This window comes from Xiphias gladius, chromosome 11 (genome assembly GCF_016859285.1).
Source record: "Xiphias gladius isolate SHS-SW01 ecotype Sanya breed wild chromosome 11, ASM1685928v1, whole genome shotgun sequence".
In the NCBI taxonomy this organism is placed as follows: domain Eukaryota; kingdom Metazoa; phylum Chordata; class Actinopteri; order Istiophoriformes; family Xiphiidae; genus Xiphias; species Xiphias gladius.
In genome coordinates this window covers 20,507,030-20,532,251 of record NC_053410.1, presented here as the reverse complement: position 1 = coordinate 20,532,251, position 25,222 = coordinate 20,507,030, and the positions used below count along the sequence as shown (strand labels likewise).

Genomic DNA, 25,222 nt, shown 5'->3' with positions numbered 1-25,222 from the left:
GACCTTTTTCACGGCAGACATTTTGAAAGGTGTAATTAATAACATAATGATGCCTTTGTTCCATTTAAGTATACAAGTTTCAAGGCCCTGGTATAGTGCGTGTTGGGTCACTGGTTTGGCTTAGTTACACAAAAACATTGTTAATGATCACACCTGGGCTACTTTTCCGGCTATGACAAACCAAAATGTCTGCTGTGAAAAATGTCTATTGGTGTTATTAGTTCCAACTATTTTTATCAACTCTGAGTTGATAACTGGAATGTTCTATTCAGACTCTGGTTGGCAAGACTTCCAAAATAAAATGTTAAGTTCATGGTGGACGACATTTGACAGGGACGAACAGAAAAACAGGTGATGCTCATCAAGCAAACACATCAGTCGAATCCAAAAAAATGAAGAAGCTTATCTTTCTTTAGAGTTGTCAGTATAGCAGGAGCGCCATTGTGTCTTTTCGTGAAAAGAAATGACATATTCTTGATAATTTTCTTTCAATAAAAGCCCTCGTGTATTGTTACGGGTTGATTAAAAAAAAAAAAAAAAAAAAAAAAAAAACATTGGGTCCCATGGGTCAGGGAAAGCTTGGGAACCATCACCTTTAAGGGTCATTAACCAAATAAATCGCAGACACTCAATTTCCCATAATGCTTCAATCCCGCCGTGTTTCACCCGTACGTCAGTGCTTCATTCTTCCTTCCGCTTCCTGTCGTCTCTCCATCGCCAGCTGCGTGGTTTAGCTACGTTAGCTAGCAGAGCACACTTTCTCCTCTTTCGCTTCAGTATCTTCGACCTTGGACTAATATCTAGCACCATGTCATACCACGACGACGATGATGTCAGTATACAGTTTTTTTTACAGACATTTGAACACTTTCATGATAATAACAATGACACGCTAGTTGAAGCTAACCGGTTAGCCAGCTAGCTGCATAGCTAGTTTAACTACAATGGCATAACAGTAGGTCGGGATGAGCTAGCATGGTTTAAATGATTGTTGTTTCTGAAGAGAGAGCAACCAAAACATAACAGTCTCTGTAACGCCACTGTCACGTTGATTAGCCTTGTTAGGTAGAGGTAGAGGTAGAGGTTGACATTGACGTTTTAGACAAAGTAAGCTAACGTTAATGATGACTGCCATACTGCCAGACAGAGGATACATTTGCATTAGTAACAAATGTCTAACTGGTCTGTTTCCTCACAGTACGATCCTTACGACTACGACCTGCACACCGGTTAGTATACACACATCTATTTATCTCCATTTATCTAAATGTATGATATCACCTTTCATGTATAAACCTCCCTTCTACACAGTCAGTATACAACCCAGTTGAGTGTAACGTCGGGGCATTGACCAATATCTGAAGTAGAGTTATAGTGCGTTACTGTCTCCTCCTCACTCTCCTGTCTCCCTGCAGGTGATCCTAAAGCAGACCTGGCCTATGAGAGGCAGTATGAGCAGCAAACGTACCACGTCATCCCAGAGGTGATCAAGAACTTCCTGCAGTATTTCCACAAAACCATCTCTGACTTGATCGACCAGAAGGTTTATGAGCTGCAGTCCAACCGCGTCTCCAGCGAGAGCATCGAGCAGAAGATCTATGAGATCCAGGACGTCTATGAGAATAGGTAAATGCCCCTCCGCCGATTGTTTTACAGAGACGTTACATCTGTGTGTGTGTGTGTGTGTGTGTGTGTGTGTGTGTGTGTGTGTGTGTGTGTGTGTGTGTGTGTGTGTTTTTCACGAGTATCTCACCTTTCCTACTATGTTCCTGTTCAGCTGGAACAAGTTGACTGACCGTTTCTTTAAGACATCTCCCTGGCCCGAGGCTGAGGCCATCGCATCACTTGTTGGCAACGGTGAGTGTATCATCCATCATCTGTTAATTCCGTTGCACAGCAGACAACACCATTTGTTTTTCATTGTGGAAATTTTTTAATTCATGAACTGTTTCTTAGAATTTGATAAATGAAATGCAAATTTGCACAATGGGTTTCCACTGTTACTAGCTGATATGTGTAATTGTCATTGTACAAGCGGACTAAAGGCAAGAGAAATAGGTGGATATTGATTATGTTGTTGGTGCGTTTACAGTTGTATTAATTGACAAACCTCTGATATTCTTTTAAACAGGATTTACAATCTACTGATAAATGAGTTCATCAGGTTCAGCACTGGAAATGTTTCACGTCATTGTTTGCCTCTCATCTACAACAGATGCTGTGTTCCTGATCCTTTATAAGGAGCTGTACTACAGGCACATCTATGCTAAAGTCAGCGTGAGTAACTAGTCATTATAAACCGTAATCAGCGTCCTCCTTGATTTCTGAGGAACCTGCAGAAAACTTTTCCAGTATTTTGTTGTCAGTATTGTTTTCTTGACAATCAGGGGGGGCCAACTTTGGACCAGAGGTTTGAGTCGTACTACAATTACTGCAACCTCTTCAACTACATTCTTAGTAAGTTTCAAGAATATTTCTTACATTTAGTGTAAAATAACAACTGATGAAAGACGAGTCATGGGAGAATGTTTATGATTGTAAACAGATGCTGATGGCCCTGCCCCCTTGGAGCTACCAAACCAGTGGCTCTGGGACATCATTGATGAGTTCATCTACCAGGTATAGTAAATTACATTCTTGATGTATCCTCAGTTGACAAGACTTGCCTATAACAAAGAGACAAACAGTGAAAAATCAATGATAAAATAAAGGCCAGGTCATGTAACACTTTTTTCTATGTTTATTTTTTTCGGTTTCGATATGGCCCATCTGGCTAACTTCACTTATCCCACTCCTATCTAACAGCCCCATAGAAAGTATGTTTACATGCGGTTAACACAGATACCCCTCTTCAGTTCCAGTCCTTCAGCCAGTACCGCTGTAAAACGGCCAAGAAGTCAGAGGAGGAGATTGAATTCCTGAGGAACAACCCAAAGATCTGGAACGTCCACAGCGTCCTCAACGTGCTCCACTCCCTGGTGGATAAGAGCAACATTAACCGCCAGCTTGAGGTGTACACCAGTGGAGGTAAAGAAGAATGTTTTGGAGATTTATGTTGTTTGGGGGAGATATTTAAACTAATAGGTCTTAGACCTTGTTTAAGTTACCAAAATAATGTGCAGTTTTGGTTCTCTGTAGATGTATATGATGTATAGTCCTGGAAAACTGTAGTTGTAGTAGGTTGTTGCTTATTTGGTGTGAAAGTAACCTCAACTGAATACATGAAAAGGAACTTCAGTGTATTCAGCTTAGGTGTTATAAGAGGCAGCTAACATATGTATTACTTGTTTGCATATTGCAGGAGACCCAGAGAGTGTGGCTGGAGAATATGGGCGTCACTCCCTGTACAAGATGTTGGGTTACTTCAGCCTGGTGGGGCTCCTGAGGCTCCACTCTCTGCTTGGTGATTATTACCAGGCCATCAAAGTCCTAGAGAACATTGAGCTCAACAAGAAGGTAATACCTCATTTAGATCACCTAATGTACCAATGATGATACTACTTAGTATCCTGAGCCCTCTTTTTACCTGTCCTTTTCTGTTTTTCAGTATTTCGACTTTTAAAAATCTATCTTCAGCTGGTTTTAGACCACTTCTTCTTGCCTTTCCCTCGGCCTAGTCCACACTCGTGTGTTTATTTTGTTTACTGTCTTCCAGAGTATGTACTCCCGTGTGCCCGAGTGCCAGATCACCACCTATTACTATGTTGGTTTTGCCTATCTAATGATGAGGCGGTACCAGGATGCAATTCGAGTCTTTGCCAACATCCTGCTCTACATCCAGAGGACGAGAAACATGTTCCAGAGGTCGACGTATAAATATGAGATGGTCAGTTAGAGCATTGCTTATTAGATAACAGGGTAGTTGTCTGCTTAGGTTATCAATTATTCCCTTTATCCCGCATATAGGATATGAAAGGAGGACCTTTGAAAGGTGTCAGAAAAGGTTAGGCTGATACCAGGGTTGGGTTTATTTGTCTTTAACATCCAGTGTTGCATGTATGTATGCATTATTTCAGTCAGTTTTTGTAATAGTGTTTTTTTCAGAATCAGAAAAGTTTAGTTGATACTTTTACCCCCCTGTACTCCACATGGGATCGCTTTCAGGAGGTGTCAGTATGAAAGCTAATATATCAGAAGGGCTAATAGGATGTCTTGATATTTGGATTTATTTATAGATTAACAAACAAAATGAGCAGATGCATGGTCTACTGGCCATTGCTCTCACCATGTACCCGATGCGCATTGACGAGAGCATCCACACCCAACTGAGGGAGAAGTACGGAGACAAGATGCTGCGAATGCAGAAAGGGTAAGAAAGAAATTCATCACATTACATTGAATCGAATACTTTAGATGTCCATCTTTTTTTTGAGATTCATGTTATTTTTGTGTGTTCTCTTACCTCTTTTACACTTGCCAGACACTAATGGAGTCTTGTTTTTTGTCTTTTCTGGTTGTCAAATAAGGATTAGCATGCAATTACAGAAATGAAAATGATGTAATATCTGTTTTATTTTGATACTGCTAGGTGCAAAGGACAAAATATCTATCTGAGTTTTTGGGGATTTAGTACTGGTATTTTTGCCCATCCTGCATCCATCTTTGCCAGTACTGCACTGTGGGTAACTGTGGCTTCCAGCAGCAGCAATGTCTCGAATAAAGTGAGGTGTGTTCTTTCTGGTGTCAGAGACCTGCAGGTGTTTGAGGAACTGTTCAGCTTCGCATGTCCGAAGTTCTTGTCACCTGTGGTGCCAAACTATGACAACGTCCACCCCAACTACCACAAAGAACCTTTCCAGCAGCAGCTGAAGGTTTTTGCTGAGGAGGTGCAGCAGCAGGCCCAGCTCTCAACCATTCGCAGGTAAAGGATATTATAAACTTTGAATGTTTGGCTTAGTTAATATACCTGTATTGTGTGATGTTAAAACTGAAAACAAAGAAGTTTTGGATGCTGTTGTGTAGGACATGTATCAGTTTCTTCTCCAAACTTTTTGTTTTTTTTTCAACTATCTGGCCTTTCAGAAACCCTTAAAATTATTTCTAGAAGCTGGTTGACTCGGATGTGGTTTCAGGAGGTCTGTACATGTCATCTAAGTTACAATGTGTCCCTCCAGCTTCCTGAAGCTGTACACCACCATGCCAGTAGCCAAGCTTGCAGGATTCCTGGACATGACTGAGCAGGAGTTCCGTATTCAGCTGCTCGTCTTCAAACACAAAATGAAGAACCTGGTGTGGACCAGCGGCATTTCAGCTCTGGATGGAGAGTTCCAGTCTGCTTCTGAGGTTGACTTCTACATTGACAAGGTGTGTTAAAGTCTGTTCAATAAAAGTGATGTCTGCCTTTCCATATTGTCACTCAGAGTATAAATAGGGAACGGATGAACCATGTGGAATGCCTGCCAAAAGGGCTGTTGGTTTGGTTAAAATGATACAGTAGGTTCAAATGTATACTGACAATTTTCACAGAGGGTCCAAAGTGATGCACATGTGCACAAGCCCACTGGAACACTGCACATGCAGTAGGTAAATAATGTCAGGGGGTTATATGGCTCACTGTTTTAACTCATTTTGTTTTAAAGTAGTTCTGTATGTTTGATGAGCTCCGTCTATGTGACAATCCCACAGGACATGATCCACATTGCTGATACTAAAGTTGCTCGTCGATATGGAGACTTTTTCATCAGACAGATCCACAAGTTTGAGGAGGTGAGTAGTGATCAATTTTGCCTCTGGATAGAATGAAAAAATACAGAAATTTGGAGTTGCTTATTTTAAGACATTATAATAAGTTTTTCTGTCAACGACACTATTTCATTCAGCATGGCAACCGAAACATTTTTGATTTTTAAAGCCAAGTATTGTCACTGATATTATTGTAGAAAAATGCACTCCCATTGACCAATTTTCTTTAGCCTTCTTCTGATATCATTTGCTTTAGTCATAGGGCTGTCTGTCAAAGACTGAAAAAAAATGTTGCCTCTGTCTCCCCACAGTTGAACAGGACACTCAAGAAAATGCCAGCCACTGGCACCACTGTGGCGTCGGGGAGTGCCACGAGCCGAGCAGTCTGACCAGCATCAGTGAAGAAGAGCTCTTAGTCCTCTGCCCTCTAAGTCTCTTTCAAGCATTTTGACAACTATTATTGATGGAAACTTTTCTATGTAACTTGGTGACAATAAAAGGATGGAGTGGTGTGCTAAAACCCATGATTTTCTTTTTTTCCTCCCCATCACCTATCAACGGGTTACTCTTAATAACCACTAGATTGCAGCATTTACCAAGCTCTCACACTGCCTCATATGCTGAGTTTGGATTACATATATAGTAAGATAAATTACTCATATAGGCATGCAATTATGAAGGTATTCCTGTCAAAATTCAATATTTGAGGTCTATTTCTCTTGAGTGTTCTGTTCAAATTGGAGCTGTACAATAGAAGTCGACTTCTAAGTAATTGTAACTGTCTAAGGTTCCTCAGATTTCCAGACTTTTCCTAGCGTCTGCCTTGAACTTTTATTCTGCTTCGTCGGTTGCCACTCTTTTTCTGGCTGTTCTCCCGTCATCCCACTGACTGAGGTCAGAGGCCATTGCATATTTCTTTTATTATCACATATCATTCAACAACATTTCCCAACACAGATCTCAGGGCTGGTGACAATAATGACGAACAAATAAAAACTTACAAAATGGGAATATAAAAAATTAATTTTAAAAACACACCACTCATCAAAAACAGTGTCATTTGTCATATATAAAGGAAAACAGAACGACATGTCACCGTAGCACAATAACACATAATCCAAACATCCAAAAAGTTTCCCTACCTGTTTTGGTAAGCCAGCATTTTTCCTTCGAAAATATCTTTTGATTCCGTCACATTTTTTATAAAATAAAAAAATAAAGCAAACATCACTCATTTTGAGCATGACTCTTACTCCCTCGGGTGGCAGTGTAAAGTCTCTGTGGGCACAATGCCATCTTTATGTCTATAAAAATTAGATAATTCATATTTTTTTAAATTCCATTTATAACTAGTTTCTGAGGCTTTGTTTGACTGCCTTTAATATCAAATTACTCATAAAAGATTCAAAGTTGTTTTTTTTTTTTTTTCTTCATGTGGCTCCAGTCTGAGACAACGTTCATCAATATTCATTCATCATTTCAGTGAGGGGTCTCCTCGTACATGACTGATTCAGTCCATGCCAAAACAGGAGAGAGGGACCAGGGTCTGAATGTTCACTGCTGCCCTGCAGACCGAGAGTGTTTTGTCGTTTTGCCATTGATCCCAAAAAGCTCTTTCATCAATTCCTCCTGGTGTCAGATGAAAACTCCACTCAATCACATGCTCGTCTGCATTAATTGTCCATCTATAGCAATCCATCTTTCCCAGCAACAGAATGTATCTAATATCTGAGAGTAAAGTATTACTGTTCCATCCTCACTCCTTCAGCATTGATTGCATCGTTTTGCAAAAAGAAAAACATTAGAAGATGATAAGGAATTACGTCATTATCTCATTGTCCCATTGATGGCCATCCGCTGGTCTTAGTGTGTGTAGCTTCATTTTCTTGAGTGTGTGTATTTGTGTCTGTATGAGTGTCTGCAGTCCAGGTATGACTTCAAAAGGATTAGTGAGGATGAGGCACCTTTTGATGATTATAGGGTCATGGTTCAACAAGCTTCTCTCACAGGGAGGCTTAATCTTTCTTTTACACTCAGCTCTTCGGATGAAAGTTGATGAAATCAGTTGATTTTGTCTCGCTGAAGACCAGTGCCCTGCTTATTATTTTCCATTTCCTAAAAGTCACTTGAATGAGCCTTCTCTTAAACTACCAAAAGTGGGACCATCTTCAACATGAGATCCACTCAAACCAACCCAGAGTAAATCCTCTTGCAGACTGTCTCACTGATGCACTGAGGTTGGCTGATGAGGTTCCCTAGACTACACACACTCCTCCTCCAGTCCTCCCTAACCTTGTTAGGGTGGCGGTTTGGAGGAACAAGGACACACACGTGTCATGGTTGCACTCAGACCAGCGAGGCCTCGGCTAGTCATAACTCTGTGATCTCCAGGGGACTCTCTGACAGGGTTTCCCCGTCCTTGTGACGGTGCATTGGGGTGGACTTGGCCGACTCTGTGCGGGCGTTGCGCTCACAATAAAGACCCCCGTCAGCATTCAGTGCCTCCAGAGAACGTGCCAGGGCCCGCTGGTCATCCTCTGGCAGGCTGTTAAGGTCAGAGGTCAGGAGAGTACCTGTGCTGCCGTGGACCACGTGCACACCTTCGGGACCCTTCAACTCCACAGGAAGCTTGTGCTTGAAGCGCAGAGTGCCGCGACCTCCGCCCATGCCCAGACGCTCGTCCTCGTCGTCATCCAGATCGCTCTGGATCAGCTGTTGAAGTAGGACAGGAGAGAAGAGGTGGAGAAGAACTGACAAGATGAGAATGAACGAAGCTGCTGATTGTACAAGCGTTTATACAATGCATCAGGTCGACATGAATGTAGCAGAGTTATAGGAAATTGCTTTGAGGAAGGGCTGGATAGAGGTAAACCAGTAGAGGGAAACCTTTCAGGAGAGAAATCAGTAGATCACTTGCAGTAAAAGACAACAACTTTTAAGTGTAGTGAGACAATAGATCAGCAGAGAATAACAGATGCCACACCAGACTTGGTTTAAATAGTTGCAAACGATTCTTAGCATTAACTTGTTCGGGAGGACTGAACAGGCAGGGGTTTCCACATCAGGGCAATTCAGAAAAGTAGGTAAGTGTAGAAATTGCACTCTTAATGCTACATTTCCAGTGATTCTAAACACTCTGGGAATTTTTGTGTGGTGAAGTCCATCTCCAGCTGAACTGAAGTAATTTTGAACTCTATTTGACCCAGAGTCTGGTTAAAGGTAGCAGAGACGGCAGAAGTAGTGAAAAGGTGCTGTGACAGAGCCCCTTCACAACATCAGATTGGGAAATCAAAGGAATGCAAGATCACTCTCCAGCGGTGTCAGACAGGAGCACCAGGTGCAGATAGATAATCCGTTTTTCCGGGCCCACCTCAGTGACTGATGAGTGATCTCCCTGGCCTGTGGATACGGTGACGAGTCGAGCTGCAAAGAGCTTTTTCAGCCTCAGGTAGTCGTCCAGAACCACCTTGAGCAGGGAACCCTGACAGAACAGCAGTTAGGGTCAAACAGAGTCTTTGACCTTACACACCCTCACTGTCACAGTAGTCATAAATCAGAATCCACCTAAGGAATGTCTACCCCCTTAACTAAACATCTGGATCCTAACAGCCTATCTTCAAGTCCTTGGGGTCTCTCTCTTTCTTTTCTTCTCAGGACTGACTGGAGGAGGTCTTAGGTCCCGTCCTCGGACCTTGTTCCCCAATGTGTTTCGGGAAGGAGAGAGAGTACATGACCAATGAAAGAGAGGCTTCTGAGATTGGATGTGGACGCGTTCATGTGTGTATGTCTCCCTGGATAATCTAACACGCAGGTTTCTCACCTTGATAGGCCCCTCCCTCATGATCTGGCCCAGTTTAGCGATGTTGTCGTACTCCTGAATGGCTGCTCTCAAGTAACGATCATCCTCTGGCTTTGCTTGAGGCTCTCGACCAAACGTACCCTGTGAGGAAAACACCCACATGCTTGCTTAAAAATATTGTCAGGGTGCAGCTGTGTAATGGGGTTGACTGAGAGGGCAATACCATGGTAAGGGATACAGACTCGTGTAAACCTAGAAAATGATGGCTTTACTCTCCCTGAGGCAAAATATAATCTATTAACATCCTCAGAATATTGTTTTGAGATATATAAGAACTCAGATTAATGTTAGTACTGACATGAGTGCGTGCAGGGCTGTTCCACAGGTCAGTTATTTCACTCAGGTTCTCAGGCAGGTCGTCCTCGTGGTCAGCCTGGGCGGCCAGCTCCAGGTTGCGACAGAATGGGTCCAGCCACACTGGATTAGCCCTACAGAGGAGAACAGCATTATACACATCATTATACACATCGTTGACAAAATGGAAATAGAACTTTGGTGAGCGTCAGAAATAACTCAAATTTGATTTCTGATATTGACCTGCTTTTTTTTCCGGTGTTTTATGAGATTAGTGTAATGGGCTCTAAAACTCAAACGTTAGTTTATGAGCATTATTTGAAAAAGTTGACTCAAATGTTAGGATGTTAGGTTACTTAAATGAATTGTGTGACATTTTGGGAAACACACTTACTCGCTTTCTTTCTGAGATTTGAATGGGATTGACACTGCTCTCATGTCTGTATGCTAAATATAAAGCTATAGCCAACAGGCAGTTAGTTTAGTTTCGCATAAAGATTGGAAACAGAGGGAATTAAATGAATAAGTTATACCACATTTGGTTAACCTGTACAACAAATGAAATGTAACAACAACTTGTTGCGGTTTTATAGGGAGTTTTACATTACGGAAATATTTCTTGTAGAGAACTGTGACTTCCTGGATACTCCACTTGTTGCATAGCAACTTCAAAGTGATGATGAGTAAGTATATTTCCCAAAATGTCAAACTATTTTTTTTAAACACATATTAAACATGAATCATATTTTTTTTACTGTTGAAGTCACAGAAAATCTTTTTTCTAATCGTCAGAATAATACTCATAAGAACTGGAAAATGACTGAAAGAAACCTTTGAGAAAATAAGACTTGCAAAACAACAACACGAAGAGATATCTGGAGGCAATTCCCTTAAAATTAAGTTTTATCTCACCCCTCAAAAGAGTACTTGTTAGTGTTGGGCATGTCCAGGATATCCATTAAACCCTGGTTCCCTGGGGGGTAGAGGATAAATAATTGTACAAGAAAAAATTCCTTTCTACAGTTAATTGACATATTGTACTCTGCATTATCAGATGATAAAAGCTACATCCTGATGTTAACAGCTGGCGGGGCCGTCCTCTCAGCAAAGCTGCTTCTCACCTGTTGATCCTGCAACTATGGCTTTCAACTTCCTCTGGTGTCTGCAACACAGCAAGTCAAGAGAACATAAACATGTTGACATCGCTACTCAGACTGAGGGCCTAAAAACATGGTCTATGACTAAGCAGATTTCAAATGATTCAGTACACACAAAAATCATATATCTACAGTATGTCAGTCCAAAATTGCCTTTTTATAGAATACTAAATGATTCTTACACTCTACGATAATGCCAGTTCATTGTGACAAACAAAATTCCTGCCAAGCACAACAGCACAGCCAGGATAATGATGACCAGCTGTAAAAGAGAAAAAGAAAGAAAGTTTAAAAGCAACAAAAAACAAAACATCTGCGAAAATCTGCGGGCTTCTGGAGGTCCCAGCTTCACAGACCTGTAGTGTGGAGATGTCGTCGGGCAGTTTGTCACTGACAGCGGGCTGAACGTCCACAACGTTATATTTCCTGAACAGGTTTCTCAGCTGCTCCTTGTTCTCATCGATCATCTGGATCACCCTGCAAAACATGAAACACCGGTACACAGGTAAACTCATGTCAAAACACAATCCATGCACCATAGAGCTGGGAGATTTCTACGGGCCAGTGTGAAAGGAGAGACAGGCCTTACTATGCAAATGACAGTGTTATCATGTAGGTTTGGAGTGAAAGATTTATTTCATTAAGGAGGGTATACCTTTCAACATCTAGGATGGTGTTGGTCTGATTGTTGACAACATGGATCAGCATGTCAGTCTGTGCATAATTCACCCTGCCCTTCTTGTCCACATGGAACTGGATAAAAGGAAAGGGAGACAAAGATGTCAGCCATTTGTACATTATACATAAAAACAGTACCATAGAAAAGCCTTGCCTGTATGTCATCTAAGTTGACAATGGCTCCAGTGATGTTGGACAGCAAGTTGACAAAGTCCTCCTGGTTTTCACGGACCAAATCAGGGATCTCATTGAAGACTATCTTGACCCTCTGGTCATCCCGGAGGATATAGATATTCACGTTGGTGGTCGTACTGTGTCCAACGAAATCGCATGCCAAAATCTCCAGCTGAAAGTAACCTGGATTATAGGCCGTGAAAAGGTCATAGGTTCTGATGATACCATCTGTCAAACCTGTGGAAATCATGGAACAGAATATTGTGTTGACATAGGACATGAATTTGACTCATTCTCAACATAAAAAAAACTGATGTGACAGCATTCTGTGTGATGTGTCAAAAGTGTACATGCTGTACATTAAATTTTGCATTTAAAAGGAAGCATTAAATTCTGATTCAAAAACATTTACAATTATTGATCATGAAATTAAAGGATAAGCTTGGTGATATTTTTTATTTTTCTTGTCAACAAATCCAAAGAAAAAACAAAACCAACAATTGATTTATCCTACTAACAAATATTTCTTCTGTATCCATCTTATATATAAATCTTATTTCACGACAGTGTTTTTACTTGAAGTTATTTCATTAAGTATATTGAGATATTTGAAATGAATGTCACTGTGTTCCTGGCCACAATGGTGTGCAGTGGCTTTGATTCACTTAACAATGTGGTTTACTGCCTGATTTTGCCACTTGAATAATTCATGTTCACAAAATAGAGGCAAGCTGCTTTTCCGACCTTTCTGTCAAAGTAAAAATTTATCCAACATTAAATACAATACATGTAACAGGTAAATAATGTATGGCGAGTAGCTGAATTAAACAGGCCAAGCCTCTAAATTGTATATTAATGTTACAAAAAAGCCTGAATACTGTACATAAGGATGCTCACCGATGGTGAAGATGCTGCCAACATCCTCACTACCATTGCTCTGTGACTGGAAGTAACGGATGGTAACGACATGGTATTGGACCAAGCTGTTGTTGCCAATGTCATTATCTATAGCGACAACCTTGATCAACTCTGAACCCACTTTTGCATTTGCTGCAACTCCTGAAACGGGGAAGCAAAGAAGAAGGGTTATGGTGTTTTTTTTTATTGATCAGCATACACACACATGACATGCAAGAACATAGATTACCTGCAGTGTACTCTGCTTTAATGAAGCGTGGTTTCTGGTCATTGATGTCGTCCAGTTCGATGCGGACTTCCAGCAGGCTGGGGTCCCGGGCAGGGTCCAGAGCTCTTGCCCGTGCTGCCCTCTGACCCCTGGGAGGAGTCCAGCTCCTGTTGCTGGAAGCTTTGATGATGATGGAGTAGACTGGGATCTCCTCCCGGTCCAGATCCTTATGCAACTTCAGCTCTCCATCTAGACTCAAGCCAAAGTTGCCATCGCTGTTTCCCCCTGCAGGAAGAGATGGAAAGGATTTATGTTCAGCCATCTACAGCACTAAAGGAATCAGCTTTAAATAGAAACAAAAGACAATTGGATCTCTATACAAACCTTTTGAACTTTGAGGACTTTAATCTGACCAAACAATGGATACAAGAGCTTCCAGACAAACAGCGTGGACATGCTCTAAATCTTCTTGAATCCACAAATTTACTTTGGCTACATTAACATAAATAACTTCACTGATGGGTAACAGCTTTTTATTACACTTTTGTAATGAACAACAAAATCATACAACATGTGGCTATGTGTGAAGATCCCCGCATCACCTGCAATAAAGTAGTAGACGATGGCATTGGAGCCCTCATCGGCATCCACAGCTCTGGTAATGTTCCCCACCATGGTACCTGGAGGGGAGTGCTCAGGCACTGTCAACTTCTGGTAAGGCAAGCTGCCACGCTGAGGTGCACACACACACATACACACAAAGAACAAGAGAACACATAACAAACAGTTAAGCAGAACCTCTTAAGTACAGATAACCACATATGGGCATATTCAGAGACCTTCATACTCACCGGTGGTTTGAGGAAGACAGGTTCATTGTCATCAATGTCCAACAGCGCCACCTGCAGAGGCTGTGTGGTCTCGTAAGGCACTGGCTGGCCCATGTCACGGGCCACAATGATAAGCTGAGAGAGTTGTTTAGACTCAGTTAGAGACAGACATAGCTGCACAGTATACAGTATTAACTTCACAAATACAGACACACACAGCTGACTCACGCTATGGAGGGCCTGTTTTTCTCGGTCCAGTTTCACAGTTGTTGTGATGACTCCAGACATGGGATCGATGTGGAAGTTTTCCCAGTCTCTGTTACCTGCTCCAGTCTGCAGGAAGGCATAGCGGACCTCTCCATTCACGCCCTCATCAGAGTCCGTTGCATGCACCTCATACACAGGCAGGCCTGGAGGCTGCTCCTACATGGCGGGCAAAGAGAGTCAGTGTGTAATGGTGTAAACTCTCTTGATTAAATTAACAAACTGTGTAACTTGAACACTACAAAGTTGTGATTTTTTGTTGTTGTTTTTTTGTGCTTAGTACAACTCCATGTCTATCAATTGGTAGAACTATATTAAAGATCCTTAGGTGTAGGGATCATATATTCTGGATAGGTATTGGCCCCCAACACTGACCTTACGACGATGAATGGTCAGATGCAACTTATCCACAATACATATAATTTCATTGTCAGAGTTCTTTTTAGTGGCCTAAAATTTACTGCTTCTGCTCTAAGTTACATTCAACTAGTCACAGTGGGCCGCTTACTAATTTTCTTAGCACCACAGCCATCTCAGGTGTATCACCTCATATTTGTTTGGATGAGTCCTACAGAGTGAGGTTGCTCTTAAATGGATTTTAAATTTGGGGAAAAAGAAATAAATATCATTGAATTGATATCTGCTGATACTGACAGTCTAGCTGTGAGAAAATTTGAAAAATGCTATAATCACACAGAGAAGAGGAACATGCACACACGTACTGACAATGACATGTATAGAGACACATGACAGCAGATACCTCTGAGATATGGATGATGGTTCCATTAGCTGGCCTAACAAACACAGGTCTATTGTCATTGACGTCTATGACTGTGATGATCAGGTCTGCAGTGCCCCACAGGGGAGGACGGCCCTGGTCGGTAGCCACCACAGTCAGATTGAAATGTTCAGAAGATTGAAGCAGACGGCGAGAACGCACCAGTCCTGTGTTTGGATCCAGGGAAAATGCATCTAAAAGGAGAGAGGAAGTTAATGGACTAAGTACAGATATACAGTGGCTTCAGAAAAGTGTTCAGACCCCTTCACTTTTTTCACACTTAACTGTGTTGTAGATTTAATTGTAATTAATAAAACTGCCTTTTTTGCCCATCAATCTACACTCAATAACCCATAATGACAAAGTGAAGACACATTTTTAGACATTTTTCAAATTCAAACTTAAATCTCTAATTTACAAAAGTATTCAGACTCTTAATTCAGTATTTTGCAGAAGCCCCTTCGGCAGCAATTACAGCTTCCAGTCTTCTGGGCTAACTCTCCACAAGCTTCGCACACCTGGATTTTGGCAGATCCTGTCAAGCTCTGTCAGATTGGATGCAAAGCATTTGTGAACTGCCATCTTCAGGTCTCTCCACAGATGTTCTATGGGGTTTAAGTCTTGGTTTTGGCTGGGCCACTCAAGGACAGTCAGAAACTACTATGGCCTTACCTTGTCTGTATGGTTTGGGTCATTGTTGTCCTGAAAGGTGAACCATTACCACAGTCTCCAATTGTATGCATGCTGGAGCAGGTTTTCTTCAAGGAGGTCTCTGTATATGGCTGCATTCATCCTTCTCTCAATTCTGACCAGTCTCCCTGTCCCTGCTGCTGAGAAGCATCACCATAGCATGATGCTGCTACCAACATGCTTCACTGTAGGGATGGTATTATCCAGACGATGAGCAGTACCTGGTGTTGGCCAGACATAGTGTTGGGAGTTCTGGTGTGTTTGGAGTTTGCCATCTGGCAAACTCAAAGTGGGCTGGGGGGTAGAGTCATGCCTTTTACTCAAAGTAGCTTCCATCTACCATATACTTACGCTCTACCATAAAGGTCTAACTGATTGAGTGCTGCTGAGATGGTTGCAATTCCAGCAGGCTCTTCGATCTCTGCAGAGGACTACTGAAGCTGATGGGTTCTTGGTCACCTCCCTGACCATCGCCCTTCTTGCCCAGTTACTCAGTTTGGCCAGAGCCCTGGCGGTTCTAAACTTCTTCCGTTTTGCAATTATTGAAGCCTCTGTTATCGTTGATGTCTACATAGAGTTCCTTGGACTTCATGGCTTGGTTTTTGTCCTGACATGCAGTGGGAATTGTGGGACCTTATATACAAAGGTGTGTTCCTTTCTAAACTATGTCCAATCAATTTAGTTTTCCACTATTGGACTCAAATTAAGTTAAAGGATTATCAAAGCAAACAGGAGGTACTCAAAGACCAGTCAAGGACCAGTTCATTCAGAATAATCTGAGGCTTTTATGAACGTATTCATACCTGAATGGGGTCCCAATATGCTGTAGAGGACTGCTCCATTCTCTCCTTCATCCAGGTCAGTGGCTTTCACTGTGATCACAGATGTACCACTGGGCTCATTCTCAAACACGCTGGTGTTGAACACTCGCTCTGTAAAGCGTGGCCGATAATCATTGACATCCAGAACTGTCACCAGGACCTGATGTGCATCAACAGGCAGAAGATGTACAAGGATGAATTCAAACATAGAATATTCTTTACACAAGGTGATATTCTAGAAAAGGATATTCAGGATACATGGGAGTGGTCAACCACCACATCGGCATGTCCAATATCTATGTGTGTGTGTGTGTCTCTCTCTCTATATATATATATATCTTGGAAGTTATCACATAATATCACATCAGCAAAATAATCTAGATTAATCTGGATCTGGATTCTCCTGGGACAGCAAAACCTACAGATGACAGACACTTAAACTATGTGGAACAAGGTTTTCATAGACTTAAAGTTGCATGTTCCATCTATAATATTCTGGCTTCTCAATTGCATAGGAGTTTAGTCACTAGGTCCACTACAGATGGTATGTGGTGTTAATATGTACCAACTCTATGAGGCTAGATTAGTTAGATATATATTCAAAACCTCATTCACATAAGGTCCCTGTGTCATTACAGCCAGTGATCTCTACCTGGACAGAGTTCTCTCGTCTGTTGCTGGGGCTGCCGCCAGGGTTGTCACGAGCGACGGCAGTTAGAGTGTAATGGTCCTTTGTCTCTCTGTCCAGAGGAGAGAGGATGTAGATCTCTCCCTGAGCAGAGCAGAAGGGTTAATTAGGAAGGAAGTACAAGTACTGACTGGGAGTGGTGGTTGTATCAAGACATTTATTTGAGACTGTGTGTGTGACAGAAATGGAGTATTGAGGTAAACTATTTAGATTGCCTATATTACACTCAATGCTTTGTTTAAACATTTATTTCCAGGCAGGATGACGCTCAGTGTTGACACCCAGCACTGCTCGGAGGGAAAACACACAATGACACCTGAATGCAGACCACTCCTTACCAGTCAATAAATTTTCATCTTTTCTCTGGGTTAATCAAAAGAGAAATTTTTGGCAAAATCTCAGGGTATGGAATTGTAAACTTACCATAAATACCCTGAAAGAATAAAACTTCAAGAGACGTCATGAATAAACTAATTGTCAAATTGTTGTGAATTCCATTTTTATTATAAAAAGCCCAAATACAGACTAAAACTAAAGCAGATATTTAGAAGATTGAATATTTTGTTTGAGCCTTGCCACTAGAAAAAGTAAAACAAACAAAGACAGGAGCAGTGCATAGTTACTGTAGAACTAGTTTTGCTAATGTATGGGTTAACTTACAGTGGATGGTTTAATGCTAAACTTGCCCTCTCCGTCTACCAGGCTGTACTCAATGACAGCAAAGAGGCCAGAATCAGCATCTGTAGCACTGACACGAACTATGGTGGTTCCCAGGTTCACATTCTCAAACACAGGCTCCTACAAACACAGATAAACACTCAGGCTCAGGGACATTGTAAGAATAACATCATTTTTTGATTTATTAGAAAAGTGACAACTGGGCTGATGAACTAAATTACATGACACTTAATTTTATATACTACATGACTGAACTCAAGTGTTGAGTTGATTTGGACTGCAATATTCTCCATATACCCAATATTTTACATGAAAAACTACATGAGACAGAATGCTTAGCTAGAACTTAATTAGCAACAGTAAGTGCATACCACACAAAAAATGTTAAGAGCTCTGATAATAATTTTAAAACAAAGGCCTCTCTCATTAAATAAAATCAGCACATATACGTCCTATTATGATGTGCTTTTTGTCTTTAGTTTGACTCATCATTTTGAGCCATGTTAGGTGTCAGTTCTTTTTATTTTGACTTGTCAAACACAGCTGTGACTAATTACATTAATAACAGTGTCATTCCTGGGGCCGTCATCAATGTTATTAGTTACACCTACGCTTTTCCTGCAAAGACAAACCAAAAGGTCCGATGTAAGCTGAATGCGTCTTTCAATATATCAGTTCTCAAGTTAATGGAGTAACCACCTAAAAACACGTTCATTTTCTAAATCAAAAGCACTCTACAATTCTGCTTTAGTGGCTGTTACTTGTTTCTTTATACCCTGTTCACTACCTGATATGAGGGTTGCAGGAAGACAGGGTTGTTGTCATTGACATCCACAATACGCAGATAAACTGGCAGCTCAGCTATCCTGGGAGGAGTGCCGTGGTCCCGGGCCCGAATCGTGAAATTCAGCCACTGTACCTGCTCGAAATCCACTGTCTGGTTGGCTATAATCTTACCTGAAAAATGTTTAACACAGTGATAGTTACAGTTTGGATTCATCTGGTCAATACTTATATTCTAAATTTTCATGACAACAAGCCAGGAATGACATTATAAGTAATACATTAATTGTGAAACTTTAGAAAATTTAGAATATATCTGAAATAAAACTGAATTTAACTTTGGTGAATTGTGACAGTTGGCTCAATTATTTTAATTTTTAACCTGCACCCTACAGCAGCTTGTTGAAGTGGGCTGGTGGTCATACCAATGGAAGGGTCCTCCAGTCTAACGTATCCCCCTCGGGGCAAGTGGAGCAGCTGGTAGATGACCTGGCCATTGGGACCTTTATCTGGGTCTACAGCGGACACTGAGAGCAGTGTTGTGCCCGGCTGAGCTCCTTCTAAAATCTTCTCTGTGAAGTTGGACACTCCAAAGGGACGGAAACGAGGGGCATTGTCATTTACATCCAACACGTTGATGGTTAGTCTCGCTGAAAGGGAAGGTCGCGTTTAGAAGAGAGTGAAAATAACTTAGGAAACCGAATGTATGAAACTGAAGATAGGTTTCATGTTAGAAAATGAACTTACCGTTGGGAACGCTCCCTGACTTGTCAATAACATCACTGGCATTGTCATGTACAGACACAATGATCTCAAATGTGGCTACCAGCTCTCTGTTCAGTGGGTTGCGTACAAACACTGCACCTGAAAATTCACAGAAAACCCACCTAATTATTTTCCATAAAGGCCCAATTTATTCAGTGTATTGGCTATTAAACATCATCAGTCAAAGTAAAGCTTTCTAGATCAAGATATTAAATGTGGGTAAGATCCATGTCTCACCAGTGTGTAAATCAATGCCAAAGGACTCCTGCAGACCTTCCACTGGGTTGTTCCCATCATCCTTTGCCTCCACTGAGATGATATAATACTCCAGCCGGGGATGCAGATCTGGGTCCTCAGCGGTCAGGGTGGCCACCACCACACCAGGCGGTGTGGACTCATTGACACTTATCATGGTTACAGGCTCTATAAAACGGGGCTGCGAGTCGTTTACATCATCCAGGAAGACCGTCAGGGTGGCTGTTCCTGACATAGGGGGTGTGCCACGATCGGTTGCCACGACGACCAGACGGTAGGACCCACGCTCTTCTCTATCGAGCGTGGTGTTGCCCACCAAGACAGCACCAGAGAGCGAGTCCACCACAAAGCGATCTTGAGCCCCGCTTTCCAGTCGATACATCAGCCAGCCATTAGAGCCGGAGTCAGCGTCAGTGGCAGACAGCTGAGTAACCACCACACCTGGAAGAGGCAGAGTAATGACTGCGATGCAAACACACAGGCATGCACACGTTTGTATTCTTGTGACCAGTAATTGCCATTCCCAACATGTAAACCCTTAACTCTAACACAAGGGAATGCAATGAAGCCAAGTGTAGATAATCACAGGAAGGAACTTTGAATTTCATTCAATATACTTTTCTACAGTGACAACTAAAACCTGGTGAACACTGTGGATTATATGTAAATCATATTCCTCCACAGCACACTCCTGCACACAGATTGTTAGGCTCCAATCCACGCACCAGTGGGGCTATTCTCAGGGAGCCGAACACTGAAACTGGAGGGACTGAAGACAGGGGGGTTGTCATTCTGGTCCAGGATGGTAACTGTCAGAGGGACACTGCTGTTTAAACCTCCTATGTCCTCCCCAACCAGAAACAGCTCTACCCGAGGCTCCTGAAACGCCTCACGGTCCAACTTCGCCCCCTGACGCACAAGTATCACACCTGGAGGGAGATACAGAAACGTCAACATCTGCACTGCAGTTTTCCTCTATGTCTGCTTGCTGAGGAGTCATAATGATACAGGTCTAGACCTGTTCTATATAGAAAATTCCCTGAGATAACTTCGGTTATGATTTGGCGCAATGTTAATGAAACAGACTTGACTTGACTTTACTTACCAGTATTGGCATCCACAGTAAAGAGGTCCACCCGTGCTCCCAGCAGGCGGTACTTCACCACAGCATTGGGTCCAATGTCTTTATCCTCAGCCAGAACTGGCCCATTCAACACTGTTACTGTACTGCCTAAAGGAAGGGCAGAGATAAAGATAGGGACAGGTGGAGTAGTAAAATGATCATAGTCAGGTAAGATTTTTTTTTTTTTTTTTTTAACACAAAGTCACTTGCTACCTGTTTATATGTCTGCTGCCAATTTAGTGACATTAACTTGAATCTGGGGAAACGCTAGAGTGGCAAAAACCTGATAACTGATAATCACTAAGGCTATGACTCATATTTTGGATCCAAATAATCTAACTGAGTCCTCCTATGAGTCCTCGATGACAGAAATCTGAAGCTATCTCACCCCTCAACAATCAAAATGAAAAAAGAAAAAAAAAAAATCAGTTCAATTAAAATGAGCCGTACGTAAACAAAGTCAGGAAGTGGGGCAGACATTATAGTAGACAGTGTTTCAACACAATGCTCTGTGCCGCAAGTAGAGATTGTCTGCACTCGAGTGAAAAGAGAAAGGCAGACACACGTGCTGTGATGTTACCTGCTTCAGAGTTCTCAGTGATTTCAGCCCTGTAGCTGCTCCTGGTGAATATAGGCCTGTTGTCATTCTCATCCAGAATGGTTATTACCAAGAGGTCTGAATCCTGGTGTATTGGGGCAAAAGAGGGGCAGTGAAGAAATGACTGTATTAGCAAAGGATTATGTTGTATAGCATAAAAATGAGAATAAGTGTGAGGAGGAAAGAAAAGTAAGATAATCAGCCTGTAAGGAGGCAAATTGTTACAAAGCACTCCACTGTTGTGGAGAAGTAAGAATACACAGGTTTTGCAGTTGTTGTGCTGGGCAACCCAACAGGCTGCTTTTACAGTGTTGGTGGTTGACTTGTTTGCAGCTCTTGGCTGAAACAGTTTCTCACCTTTAACAAAGAGGAAACGCTTAAAGCAAACCACATTATGGCTTTTATAGAAAAACTTTGCAAGTGCATTGTGGGTGGTTTGTCATTCTTTTAAAAAAAATTGTGTGTTTGTGAGATTCTTATAGATATTAGGATACAGAACACAAAGGGCCATGAAACCTAGCCAGAAAATAAAATAGTAATTAAGGGTAGGACAGGTTATGGGTCTAAATGACTAAACCGCTACATAAACAGAGGTTTCCTGTAACTGCAATTATTGTAGATTTTTGTAATTTTCTGAAATGAGCTTCTGATGCAGGAAATCAACAGAAAATTCTACACAAGTAATGAGTACTGTGTATTGCTCAAATGAAAAGCAATGACATGTAGGCTGCATAAAGCTCATTCAAATTATGGTCAAAGATTTTGGGAAATAAGGTTTTTGAGTTCAAAATGGGTACATTTTGAGCCTAAAACTTCATGATTGCCTGTTTCCTCAAAAGCTGACTTGAAGAGATTTAAGGTTTTATGGCAGGTATTTATGATGGTTGCAGTATACTTGCACAGGAAAGGGATTTACCCTGCGAGCGATTCGGGGGTTCTCGGGGTTGTCTTTGACAGTGATGGTGAGTCTGTACTCAGCCACTCGCTCTCTGTCAAGTGGTCTGTTCACCTGCACCACACCTGTCTGAGAGGTACAAAGAGGAACAGGTAAGTCATGTGTGTGTGATCCATTCTTGATATTATTTGTTTTATTACATATTACCTGTGCACAACCTTGTAACACTACAGTATGTATCTTTTTTCAACCCTCACTTCTCTAAAAGGACATGCAGTATTTGTATAGACCGTGAAATATTTATGCCGTAATCCACATGTCTATAATGTCAAAATCTGCAAAATCTGTAAATCTATCTGTAGCAAGGGTGTGCGAGCGTTAATTGCCGACTGTAGATGAAAGGGAGCTGGAACATCTGGCCCTTGTCAGGTTAAAGTGACAGCCTGATGTATGATCAAATCTGGAATCTGCTAGTCACAAGCCTTGCACTTCTAGGCTTCGCTTTTTTTTCCCCCACCAACCGCTCCACCTTTACCACATCAGTAACTCTGATTTTTCTGTGTTTTCTGCTAAAATCACACCATCCATTTCTCTCACTGTGTCATTGATATAGAAGGCGCCATCCTGGTTGCCAGCAGTGATGTTGTAAGTGACCAGTGCGTTGCGTCTGCTGTCTGCGTCGCGCGCTTGGACTCTGGCCACAGAGGTGTGTATGGAGGCGCCCTCGCTCACACTGGTGTTGTGAGGCAGGTTCAGGAGGACTGGGTCGTTGTCATTGATGTCTAGGACACGGACCCCCACCACCACCTGAAGGAAATACAAGTCAGGACAGAATTCAAACTTCCACTTCATGCCTGTTTATGGTAGTGTTCCATGTCTCATTTAGATGGGCTACTTTTAATAAATGTGAAAAAAATATTGCATATTGCCACACAATTTCTTATAAACCCATCAAAAATATTAATCAAGCAGTTGTTGTAACATTTTTAATTACCTAAATGTACAAGTAAAATTATGACCTGACCAAAACACTTGCTTAAATTGACACATCATGTATAGGCCAAGGCTCCTTTTTTAAGATGTAGGTTTGGCTGTGAAGATAATGGATTCGTAGTAGTACATTTTGTGAGAGTGGCACTAGTTATTCATTTGTTGGAAATGAAAGTGATCAATTTGTGGTTATTTTCCATGCAACCCAAATTTTAAGCACAGTAGTGAAGCCCGGAAAATCCTGATTGTTCAAGAGGATATTGGTGAGTGTGTGTGTGTGTGTGTGTGTGTGTGTGTGTCAGTTTGCATGTATGTATGTTTATGTAGTAAAGGCCCACCGAGCTGTTGCGAGATGGGGTGCCCAGGTCTCGGGCTGTGATAGTGATGTTGTAGAAGGCTGTGGTTTCTCTGTCTAGCTCTACATCCTTCCTCACCCGAAGCTCGCCCTCCACTGGAGAAACCATGAACTCATCTGACAGGGAGACATAGGAAGAGGCTCAGAGGTACAGGAGTTAATACAATGCTACTATCCCCACAGAAAAACGATCCGGCACTAACTCTGGTGATCTCCACCGGTGATGCTGTACTCCACTTTGCCGTTGAGCCCAGAGTCTTCATCGCTGGCTCTGAGTGTCCAGACCCGAGGTCCTGGCTGGCCCTCAGTAACCTGGAAGGGTCCCTCATAGGCTCTGGGGAAAGTGGGTGTCACATCGTTCACATCAAGGACATTTACAAGCACCTAAAAAGGGAGGAAGAGTGAGTTTTTAACACATTCATCAAGAGAGAGGTGACTGATTGTGACATTTAGAGTATGTGTGGAAGAGATAAGATGGATACCGACAGACTAGCTCAATTCAAACCAATTTAATTTACCTTGTGCAGATTATCTGCTTCTACCACTGTATCATAAAATGAATACATTTATGATTACATAAAGGTAACAGCAGGGCTTCCACACTCTCACTTTTCAGTGATTTTTATGGTTTTATTTTCCACAGACATAAATTCCCATGATATGGTTTTACTTTGATATTTTGCTATGTTTGCTAAAGTTGATGATGCTATGATGAAGAGAAATCCAGAGAAGCATAAATGTGTACAGATGAATTTGGCTGTTGTATTTTTCTGAATGCTTTACATTTATCTAAAAAAAAAAAAACAGGACTTCAGGGTCATCAAATTCTTTTTTTTAACTTTTATTTATTTAGTTTGTAACTCTACGGTAATTTTCAAAATTATTTATGATTTATTATAGTTCACAAATCCACATCTTTCAGGGATTTTCCAGGCGTGTGGGACACCTGTAATAAGTTTAGTCCATGTGTGTCTGCAGGGAAGAGATCGTTTTAAAAAACTTTGCAAAAGTGTGTCTTATCCATCATTACTGTTGTGCTAGATGTCAAACGAAGAGCAGGGTTTAGACACTGGTCCGTTGCTGTGACAACTAGTGCGTAGTGTCCATTGCTGATCTCGAAGTCCAGCTCCTTTACAGCAGTAATTCTCCCCTAAATAAACACATCATACACAGAAGGTTAACTTGTGTTTTTTTTTGCTATTGTTATTGTTTTACACTACAGTGTATGAGTTTTCAAGTCTTACTGTGATGCTGTTGATATGAAAGGTCTGGATCAGGTTGCCATGAGCGATAGCATATCGCAAGGTGCCGTTCAGACCCTCATCTGGGTCGATGGCTGTTACCGTGGCGATGGTGGCACCCACTGTGTCTGGTCCCTCGCTCAGCACTGTGACATACTCCTCCTCAGGAAACTCCGGGGCGTTATCGTTCTCATCCACAATGCGGACATAGATGGTGGTTGAGGTCTGTGAGAGAAACAAAGAGACAGGTAAATCCGTTTAGAGCCGTATCTACTATTTATGGCTTATTGTATTAAACTCTGCTGACAATATGTGATTCACTTCCAGCACATGGTGTCACCTGGGCCTGCTAGTGAGTCTAAATTTGATCTTGTAGTGCATTCATCATTATAGCGATTTATCATCAGACTGTATACACATATTGGGTAATCTATATGAAGGCCAACCCTACAAAAACAACGAGCATGACAGTGGAGTAATCACCCTTTGTTATTTTAC

The 25,222-nt window shown here is 41.7% G+C and overlaps 2 protein-coding genes across 9 annotated transcripts in view; one reads left to right on the top strand and one right to left on the bottom strand.

Annotated features, from left to right (window-relative positions):
- The first annotated feature begins 688 nt into the window (after window positions 1-688).
- LOC120796757 (eukaryotic translation initiation factor 3, subunit 6 interacting protein) lies at window positions 689-6,202 on the top strand. Of its 2 annotated transcripts, XM_040139801.1 has the most exons (15): window positions 689-832; window positions 1,199-1,229; window positions 1,416-1,626; window positions 1,778-1,857; window positions 2,216-2,277; window positions 2,388-2,457; window positions 2,546-2,619; window positions 2,856-3,027; window positions 3,302-3,456; window positions 3,656-3,826; window positions 4,176-4,309; window positions 4,688-4,861; window positions 5,115-5,304; window positions 5,626-5,706; window positions 5,994-6,202. In XM_040139801.1, the coding sequence occupies exons 1-15, from the start codon at window positions 809-811 to the stop codon at window positions 6,069-6,071; spliced, it is 1,707 nt and encodes a 568-aa protein (XP_039995735.1). In that variant the 5' UTR covers window positions 689-808; the 3' UTR covers window positions 6,072-6,202. The 2 variants fall into 2 exon arrangements, with proteins under 2 accessions (XP_039995735.1, XP_039995736.1); XM_040139802.1 differs by lacking the exons at window positions 689-832; window positions 1,199-1,229; window positions 1,778-1,857 and having other exon boundaries at window positions 1,548-1,626.
- Window positions 6,203-6,591: 389 nt separating this feature from the next.
- cdh23 (cadherin-related 23) overlaps window positions 6,592-25,222 on the bottom strand; it is a 178,457-nt gene continuing 159,826 nt past the window's right edge. For 6 of the 7 annotated variants that reach the window (XM_040139790.1, XM_040139793.1, XM_040139791.1 and 3 more), the window contains 32 exons: window positions 24,728-24,949; window positions 24,514-24,633; window positions 23,687-23,867; window positions 23,467-23,600; window positions 22,736-22,945; window positions 22,160-22,267; window positions 21,226-21,328; window positions 20,628-20,753; window positions 20,248-20,451; window positions 19,505-19,963; window positions 19,250-19,366; window positions 18,928-19,152; window positions 18,507-18,676; window positions 17,702-17,839; window positions 17,006-17,125; window positions 16,336-16,513; window positions 14,825-15,036; window positions 14,029-14,223; window positions 13,822-13,935; window positions 13,573-13,702; window positions 12,992-13,255; window positions 12,742-12,903; window positions 11,825-12,081; window positions 11,648-11,745; window positions 11,349-11,469; window positions 11,175-11,254; window positions 10,957-10,997; window positions 10,748-10,808; window positions 9,840-9,969; window positions 9,503-9,622; window positions 9,053-9,163; window positions 6,592-8,394 (listed from right to left, as the gene is read on the bottom strand). In XM_040139790.1, the coding sequence (XP_039995724.1) occupies window positions 8,053-8,394; window positions 9,053-9,163; window positions 9,503-9,622; window positions 9,840-9,969; window positions 10,748-10,808; window positions 10,957-10,997; window positions 11,175-11,254; window positions 11,349-11,469; window positions 11,648-11,745; window positions 11,825-12,081; window positions 12,742-12,903; window positions 12,992-13,255; window positions 13,573-13,702; window positions 13,822-13,935; window positions 14,029-14,223; window positions 14,825-15,036; window positions 16,336-16,513; window positions 17,006-17,125; window positions 17,702-17,839; window positions 18,507-18,676; window positions 18,928-19,152; window positions 19,250-19,366; window positions 19,505-19,963; window positions 20,248-20,451; window positions 20,628-20,753; window positions 21,226-21,328; window positions 22,160-22,267; window positions 22,736-22,945; window positions 23,467-23,600; window positions 23,687-23,867; window positions 24,514-24,633; window positions 24,728-24,949 (5,253 nt within the window). In that variant the 3' untranslated portion in view covers window positions 6,592-8,052. The remainder of the gene's footprint in view (window positions 8,395-9,052; window positions 9,164-9,502; window positions 9,623-9,839; window positions 9,970-10,747; window positions 10,809-10,956; window positions 10,998-11,174; window positions 11,255-11,348; window positions 11,470-11,647; window positions 11,746-11,824; window positions 12,082-12,741; window positions 12,904-12,991; window positions 13,256-13,572; window positions 13,703-13,821; window positions 13,936-14,028; window positions 14,224-14,824; window positions 15,037-16,335; window positions 16,514-17,005; window positions 17,126-17,701; window positions 17,840-18,506; window positions 18,677-18,927; window positions 19,153-19,249; window positions 19,367-19,504; window positions 19,964-20,247; window positions 20,452-20,627; window positions 20,754-21,225; window positions 21,329-22,159; window positions 22,268-22,735; window positions 22,946-23,466; window positions 23,601-23,686; window positions 23,868-24,513; window positions 24,634-24,727; window positions 24,950-25,222) is intronic. The other variant, XM_040139792.1, reaches the window with a different exon arrangement.

Excerpts from the sequence above, each read along its gene's own strand:
- LOC120796757 (XM_040139801.1), top strand. The coding sequence starts at position 809 with ATGTCATACCACGACGACGATGAT. Across the intron at positions 833-1,198 it reads CATACCACGACGACGATGAT|TACGATCCTTACGACTACGA; the intron begins GTCAGTATACAG and ends GTTTCCTCACAG. Across the intron at positions 5,707-5,993 it reads AGATCCACAAGTTTGAGGAG|TTGAACAGGACACTCAAGAA; the intron begins GTGAGTAGTGAT and ends GTCTCCCCACAG.